Genomic DNA, 14,213 nt, shown 5'->3' on the forward strand with positions numbered 1-14,213 from the left:
CAGCTTTTGCCGATGATCAGCAGTCTTCGACCTTCCATCAGGACTTGCAGCCATCGACGTCGAGGGAGGAAACCTCCGCAAGGACAAACATTTCCTTCTTAGCTCTCTGCTTTCTCTAGCCGAATGTACACGAACAAGGAATAGCGGGGGCTCCTGGAAGAGAGCGGGATCAGGCATTCTCTGAAGACTCCGAGCTAGAAATTAGAGAGGAGGAGGGTGGGGAGGAGGTTGAACCCTCACAGTCAGGTCCTCCTTCTACGCCAGATCCCTTTATGTCAATCACTGGCCCATCCCCTTTGTCCTATTCTTTCCCTGAACCCTCTAACAATACCGTCAGTCCTTCTCCATCCGAACGTCCTATGCGGTGGACCCGTAGTTCAGTGACCCCTCAAAATATCACTTTCATAGAAAACCCAGCTCTCACCACTTCACACCCTTCAAACGATCCAAGTGTTTTTTGCGTCTCCTTTTCCCAGACACCCTCTTTGGTATTCAGACATACTTTCTTATAATCTCCGAAAGAATAGGTTAGGAATTGGAAACAATTGACCTATGAAGAGTTTTACCTTCATAGGCCTAATATTTCACAAGGTAGGTATTCCTATAACCAATATATCCGACTAATGGAGCATTGCTATCTTGTTTGACCTGCTTTGCTTTCGGAAATACATGAGTCTTGATTGATTGATTAGCATTCTTCAACCCCTTCATTTTTCACCGAACACCGGCCCAAACGATTTAGAGCCTGAGTATTTCCTCTAAAAAAATCCGTCCCTTTTAGATTAATTTCACTCCTCCATTGATTCCCTAATAATTCCTTACCGAAAGCTATGCACGCTTTTTCATTTATCGTGAACCCGCTGGAAAGATTTCCCTTTATAAATTCCGTCTTTCTGTCATTAGATCCTTTATTCTGCCATCCTACATTCCTTATCCCAAGCCAATTTTACCATCAATATCTCAATCTCACTTCCCTGAACTCATCCAAGAGGAAGGTGGCAAAAAGAAGAATCGATGGTGCAAGTATTGCACTATTGCGGTGCAAGCACTCTTGGGCGTAGGAAAGAGACCGCGGATATCTACATTGGCTGCTAGGTCTCCTCTACTCTGTCCCGAGCTTTTTTCTTTCTTTCATAAGAAGGCATAAATAGTATTATATATTTTTGTATCATATATTGCAATAGTATTATAGGTTAAATACATTGTTATAAAATTTGTGAGAGAGGTATTTCCTACATTGGTAAAACATACTTGACTGTACGTAGTTGTATATAATATATAATTTGAAAATGGTCATCTTTTCGATTGTATTGAATTTGTTTTGGGTAAATACAATATTTTTTTCATATCATGTGATTCCTTTTTTCAATAGAATAGGGCTCTTACATAAATAAGAAGTAACTAGAGATTTCCAAGCACGATGGAATTAGTCTTTCCCTCGTGTAATTAGAAAGAAAACGCCATCGTTGCTTTCGGTAATTGGGTATGTAATAATGGGCATAGATGCTGCAAATCTATCCCTAGGAATACGTATTATTGAATGGTTTACTCGAATGGATATTATTATGCACCAAATGAAAAAATATTATTGCGGTAAAAATTTACATCATTTTCAGATTTTCGCAGAGTATTCATAGTAAGAACCGCATTACGTGGCCTAAATGAAGATTACTTGTAAGATGTTTGCTAGCAAATACCAATAGTTCCAGTTTTTATGCATTAATTTCTAACTCGGTAACATCATATTGCAAAAATATGTTATTGGCTTGAGTTCATAAGAGAGTAATGAGGAAGTTATGGGTTGATTATGTCTGTTTCCACATCCATTTTTATTTCGGCAACGGAGTCTATAACCCAATGACCCAAAAAGGACACGTACCAGCAAAATCTTTCCCCATACCTTCTCCATCTTTTTGAGGTGCCGATGGCACTTCCAAAAAAGTTATTCCTAGTTCTTACAAGTGGACCGAATAAATCTTACTATCACCCCTCGCTTCATCTCCGTACCCCCTCCAACATTAGAACAGCTGGCAGGAGTGGTTCACGACAAGAGACACCCTAATACACCGTCGGAAAATAATCTCGTAAGCTGAGTGCCACCCATCTCAAGCACATGCAGTGAAGGGAATACATAATGGTATGTGAAAACCATTTTTGTTAAAATCTGATGCTTACTTGCTTGCTGGGCTGATGATGGTCGTATGGGAACAAAGGAATTGGAGCTGAAAACATGATACGAGTAAAGGTATTTGTGACGAGAATAGTGACTTCAGAAGAATATGTAGAAATTATTCAATATTATAGAACCCTACCCCGATACTTACGATTACTAGTACAAGGAATACGCCGAAATATCTTGCGCAGAATTACCATCCCAATGAAACAGCTGTTCACGGCGACTTTTTGTACTTATAACTTGCATTACATCCATCTAAGCCAAAAATTTCCCTATGACAGTGGCAAAATACCAATAGCGATACCATTAGAACATTACAAATTCATTTTCCTCGTATTTTTTTGGATACATAGCGCAGAAAAAAAATTAGAAGAAAACGGTGGCGCGGGGAAAAAGCTGACAGTATGCAACCCGCATCACGTTTATATCCCGCTGTGCGGGTGACGTGATATCACGTCATAAATAAAAAAATTCATAGCTAACAAATTAGGGCCAAGAAAATTTTTTCATTATTTTTCCCAGCTCTTTTGGCACCCATGCATGCGTTTTGCATTAAAAAACGACAGCCGCACCAGGGGTCGATTTTGAGTTTTACATGGTCAGCATTGAAAGTGTTAATAATACCCTGGAGTAGATTCAATGTAAAAAAACTCACATTTCATTTTCTGACACAGTTCAAGAGTCGCTTTTACTGGCAGAGGTCCGTTTTTTTTCTCAGCATGGCGATTTGTCTCTAAAGTTATCATTCCAATGAGGCTGTCATTGAAGAATGCCTCAAAGAAGGGAAGAATGCCTCCTTCGACATCAAAGTTTACCCCTGAAGTAGCCGAAAAGGGAAATCTTGGAGGGGCAGGGGATGCACTGTTCACCTCACACCAGATTCTTGGATCAACAACCTCTTTTTTGTTACTCGCATCTTCTTCTGATTCGAAGCTGTAGTCTGTAGAAGAACTGGACTCAGATATGCCCTGTGATGAATCAGATTCATACTCACTCCCTTTCTTAATCCGCCTCCATTTCCATCTGATGAACAAGAAAAAAATCATCTCTTTTGATGCCAGTAAAGGCAGTAGATAACGATCATATGTCACGTATACGATATGCACACTCAGTCGCGATGAGTGTGATTCTGTATTTTGAAGGCATTTGTGGCATCTCCAAGGACAGTAAAACATCCCTACGATTTTCACGGCAATGACTTATCATTGTTGGCAGATAATAATGATAACTGTAAAAGGTTGATATGCATGACATCTGATAGTAAGTGAAAAATTTGTTCGTTTTTTGGGTAAAAATATTCTGTTTACGAGATAAATAGACCAGCATGTACGTTTTCTACTAGAGAACTTTCATAATTCATATTTACTTGGAAAAGTATATGTGCCGAAAAAAATGAAGCACTACTAAAAACATGTGGAATACATGGATTAAAGTAACACACTCACTTGATGCTTCAATAATTGGATAAATATAACGCAACAGTTGAACCAATACAATATAATGAGAATACGATCAGCTGAAAAATCACTGCTCACTCGTAGAAACACTGTCGACAAGAAAAAATGTAATGTTGTCCTAAGCATTCAAGATAATGCCGAAATTTTTGCATCAGAGTCCACTACAGTCTACAAACATAGACACATCATACGGGAAGACAAACTATTTGAGAGAAAAAATACGGGTGTGTCGGTATGAGCTTTTTCCAAGCGGACCTGCTCATATCATGAACGGGCAAATCCATGAAGGCCAGTTTTTACTTGCCCGTGTGTAACACGGTCAATTGGGCAAAGAGTTAATTAATTTTTACGGAATGTAAAAATATCTCCTTTACGTATTGTTCAGAAGTCTTCTGTCCCAAATCATCCATTGACTGGTAAAACTGTTTATAATAGTAAACTTATACTACATTTTTGTTTGTAGTTGTTCTGGTTAATTTTGGCTAGTGAATATTGCATTACATATAACCATACTTGCTCAACTACATCTGTACATCCATCATTGCAGATGGTGTGTCAAATATTAAGGGTCTGACTTATCCTTTGCCTAAGCTGAAAATGGAATTGTTTCTTAAAAAAACAAATTACATTAATATTTGAATCACATATTAACTTTTATATCCTATCACAGATATGCTGGCCGTCAAGAGTTGCCAGATAACCTGAAGGTTTTGTTCCGAACTGTTGCAATGATGGTTCCAGATTATGCCATGATTGGAGAAATTTCATTGTATTCAATGGGATTTGTGGATGCTAGAAGGTAATTGATGGTTTTGCTTGTATATGATTAGTCGAAAGAGAGACTTAAGTACATCAGACTCCCAATTATCTGGCTGCGGTTTATCTGTGTTGTGGCTTATCCGTGATGCAAGCCGACCACTGTCAGTGGTTGAAAAAAGTTCTTAATTGATTTTAGAAGATTGTCGCGGGTTCAGCGACATCCGGAGGTGGTAGGGAGACCCACCCCGGCCCACGGGATCGGGTTATCATAGTGGAAGGAAAGACTCGTTGAGGTAAAGTTTAAAACACCTGGGGGGTGCGTTTATTGGTTACTTTCCCCTACAAGATTGAGTGCAAAGGTGGGTGGCGAGGTCCGCGGCGCGGCTACTGCTTCCGCGGGGCTTGGGCTGGATCGGTCCGGAACGGCCTCTCTGGGGATCTCCGGGGATCCACGACAGCTCTGGCGGGGGTTCCGGCGTTGGCGGTGGGTCCACGAGCCGCAGGCGGGATGGCGGCGTCAGTGGTCACCGGCCAAGTGCTCCGTCTCAGCTCCGATCCTCTGACTCCACGGGCGGCTTCCGGCTGAGGTAGGGGACGAAACCCGTTAGGTTAGGAAGACCGACGAGGGAGTCAATCGGCTTCTTGCCCTAAGGTTCCGTCCACAAGGAAGGAAGGCCGACGAGGGGGTCAATCGGCCAATTCCGTAAGGTTCCGTCAAAAAGGGAAGAAGGCCGACGAGGGTGTCAATCGACTTCTTGCCCTAAGGTTCCTTCCTAAAGGGAGGAAGACCGACGAGGGTGTCAATCGGCTTCCTTTCCCTAAGGTTCCTTCCTAAAGGGAGGAAGACCGACGAGGGTGTCAATCGGCTTCCTTTCCCTAAGGTTCCTTCCTAAAGGGAGGAAGACCGACGAGGGTGTCAATCGGCTTCCTTTCCCTAAGGCTCCCTTCTCCGCACTGCCTTCCCTGGTCTCGGGCTCCTCCTTATATACTCCTGCCTGGCCGCCCTCCGTCCAATGAGGGTGCTCCGCTGGGACACGTGGTGACGCGTTCGATGAGGAGGTGGTGTGAGGGCAGGTGTGCATTTAGACGCCGGAGTGGGGGAAGCGCGTGGTGTAAGGGGAAGGCAGCGGGCCGGAGTGGGGAAGGTGTGAGAGGAGATGAGGGGAAGATGTGTGGTGTGAGGGGAGGTCACGTGGTGCCGCGTTCTTCGCTGTGGCGCGTGCTTCAAGTGGGTTTTGCCCATGTTCTAATGCAGCACAACAAGATTTTTCAGTAGTTTACCAATTACAAAGTAAGAGAAATTTTGTCTACGATCTACAATTGTGTATTTCATATCGCAAATGCGCAATTATTTTGGTGGCCTCGGACTGAGTCGAATACAGCCCTAGGAACTGGGGATTTTGTCGCACTCCGGCATATCACTGTGACTAGTCAAGGTCAAACTGGAGCAAATTCCTGCAAACTAATTTTTTGAATCCGTGATCTCACAGACACGGGTGCACAGTTTTTGGAAAGCCAGTGTTATATGGAGCAGTAGGAATACGAGTACAATCATGTTTTTGCCATTAAAAAGATTGCAGTCAGGAAAAGATAATTGTGAATGATTCTGGAAAGCAACCTAATATAACAAACAATGCTCAAAAATAATAATAATTGTTTGATTTGAATTAATTGACATGAATTGCTAAAAATACATGAAATTGAAGTGAAAGATTGGATTATTCGTGTTTTCCGATTATTTGTGCTGCCTCTCCCCATCATTTTCCCGGATTATCGGGAGTATGCTGTATGTCATGATGTAGGTATGGTATCTTAGTCTTGATATTAAGTATGACATTAAAAACTTAAGTGTGTATGTTCTTCAGCTACCATTATATGTTTAGATTTTTATTCATTTGTATGTATTTTAGCTTGGCTGATAAGATAGTAGCTACATACCGCTTATGCTCCGAGCAGTTGTCATCTCAGCACCATTATGACTATGGTATGAGAGCTGTAAAAACTGTTCTCACGGCAGCTGGCAACCTCAAACTTAAATATCAGGATGTAGAGGAATCGAAACTTGTGTTAAGGGCAATTGTTGATGTCAACTTACCCAAGTTTTTGGCTCAGGTAAAGAGTATACCAGTTTTTCCAAACATTTCATGTAAAATCAAGAAACAACTACAATCTATATGATGCACCATATATCTTTGGTTCAGGATGTTCCTCTGTTTGAGGGCATTATTTCAGATCTTTTTCCTGGTATTGAACTTCCAAAACCAGACCGTGGAGAACTGATGGATGCTTTAGAAGTTAGGCTGAAAGACAAGAATCTACAATGCACTCCATGGTATATAGAAAAGATTATACAACTGTATGAAATGATTCTGGTTAGGCATGGTTTGATGATAGTTGGAGAAGCTTTAGGAGGCAAGACTTGTGCATATCAGGTAAGTTTTCTATTGTCTATTTCTCTCCAATCTTTTCTCATTAGTTTTCATTGAATTTTTTAGGACTTCAAGTTGTATTTTATCATATTGTATTGTATAGAATTAGTTGGTTGTTTCCCTTTTTTGATCTAGTACTTGGCTCATTTCCAGAGCTTAGTAAGGCCCTTGAAATATTTTTGGCTGATTCTTGTTATGGGTCTGCTGCCAGTCTGGCATATTCATAGTTTATTCATGTAATGATTTAAGAGTTTGAAATTTAATTGAGTGAGAAATTCTCTCTCAGAGCTGGACACCAATTTTTCCTATGCAGGCAGAAAATTGTCATCCATCATTTTGGGCTGATAAAAATCAATGAAAATGTAGATGGCATTGTTAGTTGTAATAAAAAAATTAGTGAAAAAAGTCCAAAACCTTGAGGAGGAAATCATGAACCTCAATGGTGAACTTAGGTGTTTCTGATACAGTTAATAAAAATAATTTCAGTACCCATGTGGAGCTAAAAATTTTTCTATTTCAACAAGAGACATATAAAAGGACATTATAATTTGAACGCTTGCTAGTTAAAAACAAATTAATCATGTAGGGTCAAATTTGATTCCACTTCATGGGTATGTGACAAATTGGATGAGCTGTTGTAAGGCGAAAAAGCATCCTCAGTATGAAGACAGAAAATTTTTTTCCTAAAATAATTACTTTTTAGCTTAGTTTTACCTTTTTTATTATTATTTTATCCTAAAAATACTTATCTTAGAACCTATTTTTCTGCAATGGAAGAAATAATTTGAGAAGTTATCAATTCTGTTTGGTCTTTGTCTCCCAACAGTGTTCCCTACTGCTAAAATATCTGTGTATTTATGAAAGGGTTTTCTTTTTGATAGACCCTTGGAATTCTCATGGGTTTTCCAGGGCAGATCAAAGTTTTCTTGTTTCAACCCAACCTAAGCTTTTTGGTAGAGATGTAGATAATCTTAAACTTTATAAAAATAATGTAGTATAAACATTTACTAACCGTGTCAGTCTGTACAAGACGTAAGGGGAAATCAATTACTTGGGGTGTTTTGGAGGGAGGGGGTCCAGCCTTTTTAATGAAGTTCCTGGCAAGTATCGTATACATAATTTTTTTCTGCAAAAAACAGTGTAAAATGTGATGCTAGACTACCCTCTTAGTAATATTAAATACTAGTCGCAACTGATAATAAATACAAATAATTGAAGAAGTTGTTTTTTTAATACAATGAAATGAAGCATAGTTTAACGTATTTACAGTGAAAACTTGCATTTTGAACAATCTCACATGAGATGAGAGGGAGAGGGGAGGGGGTCTAGCCAAATCTCAAGGTACATATCTCACTAAGGGGGTAGGAGGGGTCCAAGAATAGATAAAGTCACCTCATATAATTAATGGACTACAGCAGGTGAAAAGAAATCTCAGATTTAAATATGATCTCAGAATAATTTCCATTTTACTTTTAGACTTTAGCGGAAGCTCTTGGTGATTTGAAAAATAGTAAAACAGCCATAATGCGGGAACAGCAAGTGCAGTTCAAAATAATCAATCCCAAATCCATCACTTTAGGTCAGTTGTATGGATGCTTTGATGAAGTTTCACATGAGTGGTCAGATGGTAAGTACTTTATTCTCATTAAATCATTGTTGGGGTAATCATTATTTTGTTTTAATTCAGGTATAAGCATTTGTCAAAGCAATGCAATGACATTTGCATCTGTAATATCCCTTTACTACTAATTATAATCCTCACCTCTTGTAATTTATGCAACCCGGAAGACAGTTGATATAGCCTATTTTATTGGAAGGGCTAATATGAACATCCATTCTTAAAATGCTTAATTCTTTATGCCTTTCCTCACAGACTAAATGTTGCTAAAATTTACCTTTTTAAAGTTTGGTTACAGGGCTCTTACATAAGACAGTACTCATTATCATTGGACTTTTCCTGTATTTAAGCAATATCAGGCCACCTGGTGTTGCTTGGGAAGGATTAGTACCCAGAGAAGTGGGAAACTTGGAACTTGGGTTTCATGGTCATATAGGATTTTTATGTTTTTTCTTTGAGCGAGTCAAGAGTTGTACCTGCCTTGCCGGTTGTCAAAACACCGAAGTTGTATGATGTGACATTACAAATGATAATGGGAAAACGACGCAAGGACGTATAAGACGCAACCGAAAATAGTAATACAGGGTTTGGGAGCATGAGATGCAGCTATGTACTTAGTTTGGTCGCAATCCGTGCAGTTGTATGGAAATGCATGACAGGGAGACAAATAAACATCCTCATTTACATATTTAAACTCGCAGCGCTTGTTAAGGAGCTATGCCCCTTAGAATCTCTGGATCCCGCTTTGCCATCTAATTTTATGGGTGTTCAGACAATTTTTATACAAGTAATCTGAACCCAAAGTTCTTGGAGACGGCTTCACTGGCCAGGGGGGAGGGAAACAGACCCTTGGCTGCGATACGACCAGCTTCACCAGCACACTCCATGAAATGGCTTTGCGGTTTCTCGTAGTTTTGTATCCAGAATGCCTGGGGCCGGGAAGGGGGGGAGGAAAATGGACCCCCAACAATGCCATGGTCAGCTTTGCCGGCACACTCCTCGGAATGGCTTTACCGTTCCTCGATGCTCTGTCCACAAGGTCCCCAGGGCCAGCTTAGCCGGCCAGGGGGGAAGGATATTGCCAACCGTAGCCAGCTTTGCCATTCTTTGAAGCTCCACTCCAAAAATCCACGGGGCGAGGGGGGAAGTGTGGTACCGCACGGCTTCGCCGTTCCTCGCCCTTTGCCAAGGCACGCTGGTGCCCAAAAAAGGACTTTTCTGCCATTTTCTATTTTTGGGGGAGGGGTTTATTGAGTGATATCGGGGGTTTTCAGAATTTTTTCCCCCTTCATTCATCTACTTACAAAAATTAATGGGATTTGATTGGCTACATTTTGAGGAAATGATATCTTTATCTTTTAAAAATCATAGTTTTCTGTGACTTTCGGAATTTCTTTTATCTCAGCATCAAGGGCGACGAAAAGAAACTGTTGCCTGCACACACAGTAGAGGACCGTGTAACCATGTATAATAATCATTTTGGTTGTCCATATATCAAAGGTATGCTGAGGACAGCACAAAAAAGGGGAAAAAATGCAATTTTTTTCTTTAAATATTTTCTGGGTGTTGGCAAATTTTGCATCAATACACGTAAAAATGTGCCTGAAAAATAGCAAATTACTGTGTAAAATTCATTAAAAGTCATAATTAAGTAAAAACCCCCATATGGCATCCATATTTTAGGAGTATTTAAGCAAATAACAAAAGTTTGCCTGAAAAAAATGGGAAGTGACGGCTTTTTTTATTTTTTCTCTGGATTATTGTTGAAAACAATTGAAAATAGTTTACTTTTTCTAAAATATAATGCAGTACTTCATGTAATTGCAAACTTCGAAAGAAATTGGTCAGCTGAAAGTGGACGAAATGTTGTGTGAATCTTTTGGAAATCAAAATATTCGGTGTTTTTTGGAATTGTTTGATTTTTATCTTGGTAACCAAGTGCAATGAAAACAATCTGTTGCCAACATATGATTCAACATGGCTGAAATGGTGCCAAGTGACTGGCGTATTGTGCGACCATCGAATGCCCGAACGATTCAGGGCCAAAGTATACAAGACCGCAGTCCGCCCAGTGGCCCTATATGGAACAGAATGTTGGCCAGCCACAGCAAATCAAGAACAGGCCATGCATTTCATGGAAATGAGGATGCTGCGATGGATCCTAGGCATCTCCCGCCTGGATCACATCAGGAATGAAAGACATTCGGAAAAGAATGGGAGTTGCACTGATCACAGAAAAGATGCGGGAGGCTCGACTGCGGTCGTATGGGCATGTGGTGCATAGTGATGAGAACTCCGTGGCCAAAACAGCAATACGGCTGAGTATTGAAGGACGCCGACCACGAGGACGACCAAAGATGCGCTGGCTCGACAAAATTAAGGCGGACATGAAGACCATCAACCAAAGAAGGCCAGTAGAAGCCCTGGATCGAGCCAAGTGGAGAAGGCTTTGCAGAACAGCAGACCCTGCAATAGCGCGGGACAAACGCTAGGATGAAGAAGAAGAAGACCAACATATGATAAAAGACATTGTTAGCATATACAATAATCATTTTTGTTATCCATCTCATGAAACTATGTCAAGGGCAGTGGAGAGTATGAAATTTTTTCAGGAAAACCTATTTTTGGACGGGTTTTTTGTGACATTGCATGTAAAAACTCATTTCAAAAATGACAGTATTAGGTGGTTACTTTCAATAGCTCTTATTGGTAAGAGCAATGACCCTTATGACATCCATATTTCAGGAGTAGTAAAGTAAATAGCAAAGGTCTGTCCAGAAAAAATGGGAAGGTGCCGCCATTTTTATTTTTTCCACTGAAAACAAATAGTGTGACTTCAAAAAATTCCACTTTTTCTGAATGTATATGTAGTGCTTCATTTAATTACAATTTTTAAATTGAATATGTGGGGTGTAATTTGATGAAATGTTGTGTTAATCATATGAAAATAGTTATTTTTGGGCAATTTTTGGAATAGTTTAATTTTTTCTGGAAAGCCAAGGGTGACAAAAACCAACTGTTACCTACGTACAGTAGAGCACCATGTGAGCAAACATAATAATCATTCTCGTTGTCCAACTCACAAAATAAGGTCAAGGGCAGCAGAAAATATGAAATGTTTTCAGAAAAATCAATTTTCGGACGCCATTTTTGCACCAATGAACTTAAAAATTAGCTAAAACAATTACTCAAGTACGTGGTTGTATTTATCAGCTTTAAAAAAGTATAACAACCATCCGTGTGGCACGCACGGTTCCCGTGCATTAAATTAAAAACTGATAAACTGTCCCCGGGTAATACACGATTTTCGCCATTTTGTCGTCTGAGAAACAAAGAGTTATGTAAACTTCCTGTTTTCAGAATTTTCCTGTTTGTCATTTCTGGTCCCCCACCTATGTGCAAAATTTCAGCACTCCAGCTCTTCTGGAAATAGTCGGGCATTTATACACATGAGTGAGTTGTCACACATGCACCTGTATATACACACATACTTGCCGCGCTGCGCGCGCTCGTTAGGGGGCTACGCCCCCTAAAACCCCCCGCGTCCGGCTTCGCCGGCTGCCCCCACCGGACGGCTTCGCCGTCCCCCCCGCGACTACTCGGAACGGCTTCGCCGTTCCTCGCCGAGGGGTCGTCTTCGCCGCCCATATATTTAGGCAGCCATCCGACAGACAGCAGCTGGTTCCTCGGAACGGCTTCGCCGCCCAAGGGTTACCCGAGTCCCCCCTAGGCGTGGACTCCTGGGAACGGCATCGCCCTTCCTCGTGCCAGGGCGGCTTCGCCGCCAAAGGTTTACCGGTGTTCCCCCGCGCCTTCGACAACTCGGAACGGCTGCGACGTTCCTCGCCTGTGGGCGGCTTCACCGCCCAAGGGTTATCTCGTCGTGATGGGGCGGCTTGGCCTCCCAAGGTTTACCTATTTCCCCGAGCCGTCGACTCCTCGGAACGGTTGCGCCGTTCCTCACGTATGGGCGGCTTCGCCGCCCAAGGGTTATCGGCGCCCTCTCTCGTAAGCTTCCTCGTAATGGGGCGGGTTCGCCGCCCAGGGTTTACCCGTGTCCCCCGAGGCGTCGACTCCTGGGAACGGCATCGCCCTTCCGGGTGATGGGGCGGCTTCGCCGCCCGAGGTTTACTGTGTCCCCCCGAACCGTCGACTCCTCGGAACGCATTCGCCGTTCCTCGTCTTTGGGCGGCTTCGCCGCCCAAGGGTTATCGGCGCCCTCCCCTCCCGTAAGACACCCATTCGGCTGCTCCACGTGTTGGAGCGGATTTGCTGCCCGAGGGTTCTCGGAGGTTTTCCGCGCCTCTGACTCCTGGGAATGTCTCCGTCGTTCCTGGGGCGGGAGCAGCTTCGCCGCCAGGGTTTTCACTCCTCACAGAGCAATGCGTACTACCAACTTTCCCTGATCGTTTACAAAGGCTGCCGGGGGATAATGTGGTTGAATGTAGACGCATGCTAGCCGTGATTGTGGCATTTTAGCTTATGACGATGTTTTGAAGGGGGTCCGGGGGGTTTCCAGGGGTTTTTTAATGAGTATACTGACAACGGTCGCAATCATCCAAATAAATTCCTTAGCGATGAGTCATAGGAGAAGGGAATTACTGCTAAAATATGCGAAAACACCGAAGAACATGCTATTCACAGAAAAAAAATAATTTTTTCCCCGGTCTTATAGGAAGCCACGTGAAATTTCGAGGAGTTTTCTTGCATAAAAGGTCTTTGTTTACCTACAATAAAAATTCCAGCGATCTAGCTTTAGGGGAACAATGAATTTTCCCGTATTACTCTTATTTAGATTACCAATTCTTTGTTCTCCACATAGCGGTGCATAGGCGCTGTAATAAGGCATAACTCGTGTGAATTTCGTAGCCGTACTTTATGGGTAAGTGGTTTAAAAAAATCGCTTTTAGGTGTCCATGTCCTGGAACTCCTTTTATACCTCTACTATTTTGTTAAGAAATGTACATTTAAAAATTTGAAGTTTTATTGCGGGTGTGTAATTGGGGCAGGATAATTGAACATGACGCGTAAATATAGCCGACACAATTCCCATTCGGAATCAATAAAAACGATACAACTGGGATGAATGGTACACGAAATATACGACTTATTAAGTAATTTTTATTTTTTTGGGGGGTTCACAGGGGGTTTTCGGGGGACCTAAAGTGCTTGTTCCGTAAACCGCGGCATCGTTTACCTTGGATAAAAATTTCGGCTCTGTAGCTGTAGTGTAAGCATGCTTTTTCGACGGTGTCACCCGTTAAAATTAAATAGTCTGCGTTCTCCTGGTAGCGGCGCGTAGGGGCACGAGAAAGACGTCAATCACCTGAATTTGGTGTCAGTACCACGTCGTGAAGTGGTAAAAAAAATTCGGAAAAATTTAAAATCGTGTGTTGAGGGAATGCAAACTTCACGGCGGATGTGTTGTAAGTTACCAAACGTTGTAGGAGTCGCAATTTCAATGGAAATACGTAATCGTTAATAACTCGAAATTCTTTCGTCGTTTGGATACATGAAGATAGCCGAAAAATTGAATAAAAAATCTAGTATTTTGCATTGAAGTGAATTTGTCCTACGATCATTGCAAATTGGTGAAAAAAATTCCGAAATTCGGCCCATAAGAAAAGCATTGAAAATTTGAAAAAGTTAAAAAAAATACTTTAAATCAAAATATTGCAAAGAAAACGACACTAAAAAATCAACCGAAAAATCTAGTATCTCATATGTTAAGGACTTATTCCTACAACGATTTAAAGTTGGTTTAAAAAAATCCA

At 41.5% G+C, this 14,213-nt stretch overlaps 1 protein-coding gene across 1 annotated transcript in view; it reads left to right on the plus strand.

The window, feature by feature from the left end:
- LOC124169976 (dynein axonemal heavy chain 3) overlaps positions 1-14,213 on the plus strand; it is a 227,678-nt gene that overhangs the window by 82,590 nt on the left and 130,875 nt on the right. Inside the window, exons 26-29 of the mRNA XM_046548676.1 lie at positions 4,304-4,432; positions 6,303-6,504; positions 6,594-6,824; positions 8,298-8,448. Coding sequence (XP_046404632.1) covers positions 4,304-4,432; positions 6,303-6,504; positions 6,594-6,824; positions 8,298-8,448 — 713 coding nt within the window. The remainder of the gene's footprint in view (positions 1-4,303; positions 4,433-6,302; positions 6,505-6,593; positions 6,825-8,297; positions 8,449-14,213) is intronic.

This window comes from Ischnura elegans, chromosome 1, assembly GCF_921293095.1.
Source record: "Ischnura elegans chromosome 1, ioIscEleg1.1, whole genome shotgun sequence".
In the NCBI taxonomy this organism is placed as follows: Eukaryota; Metazoa; Arthropoda; class Insecta; order Odonata; family Coenagrionidae; genus Ischnura; species Ischnura elegans.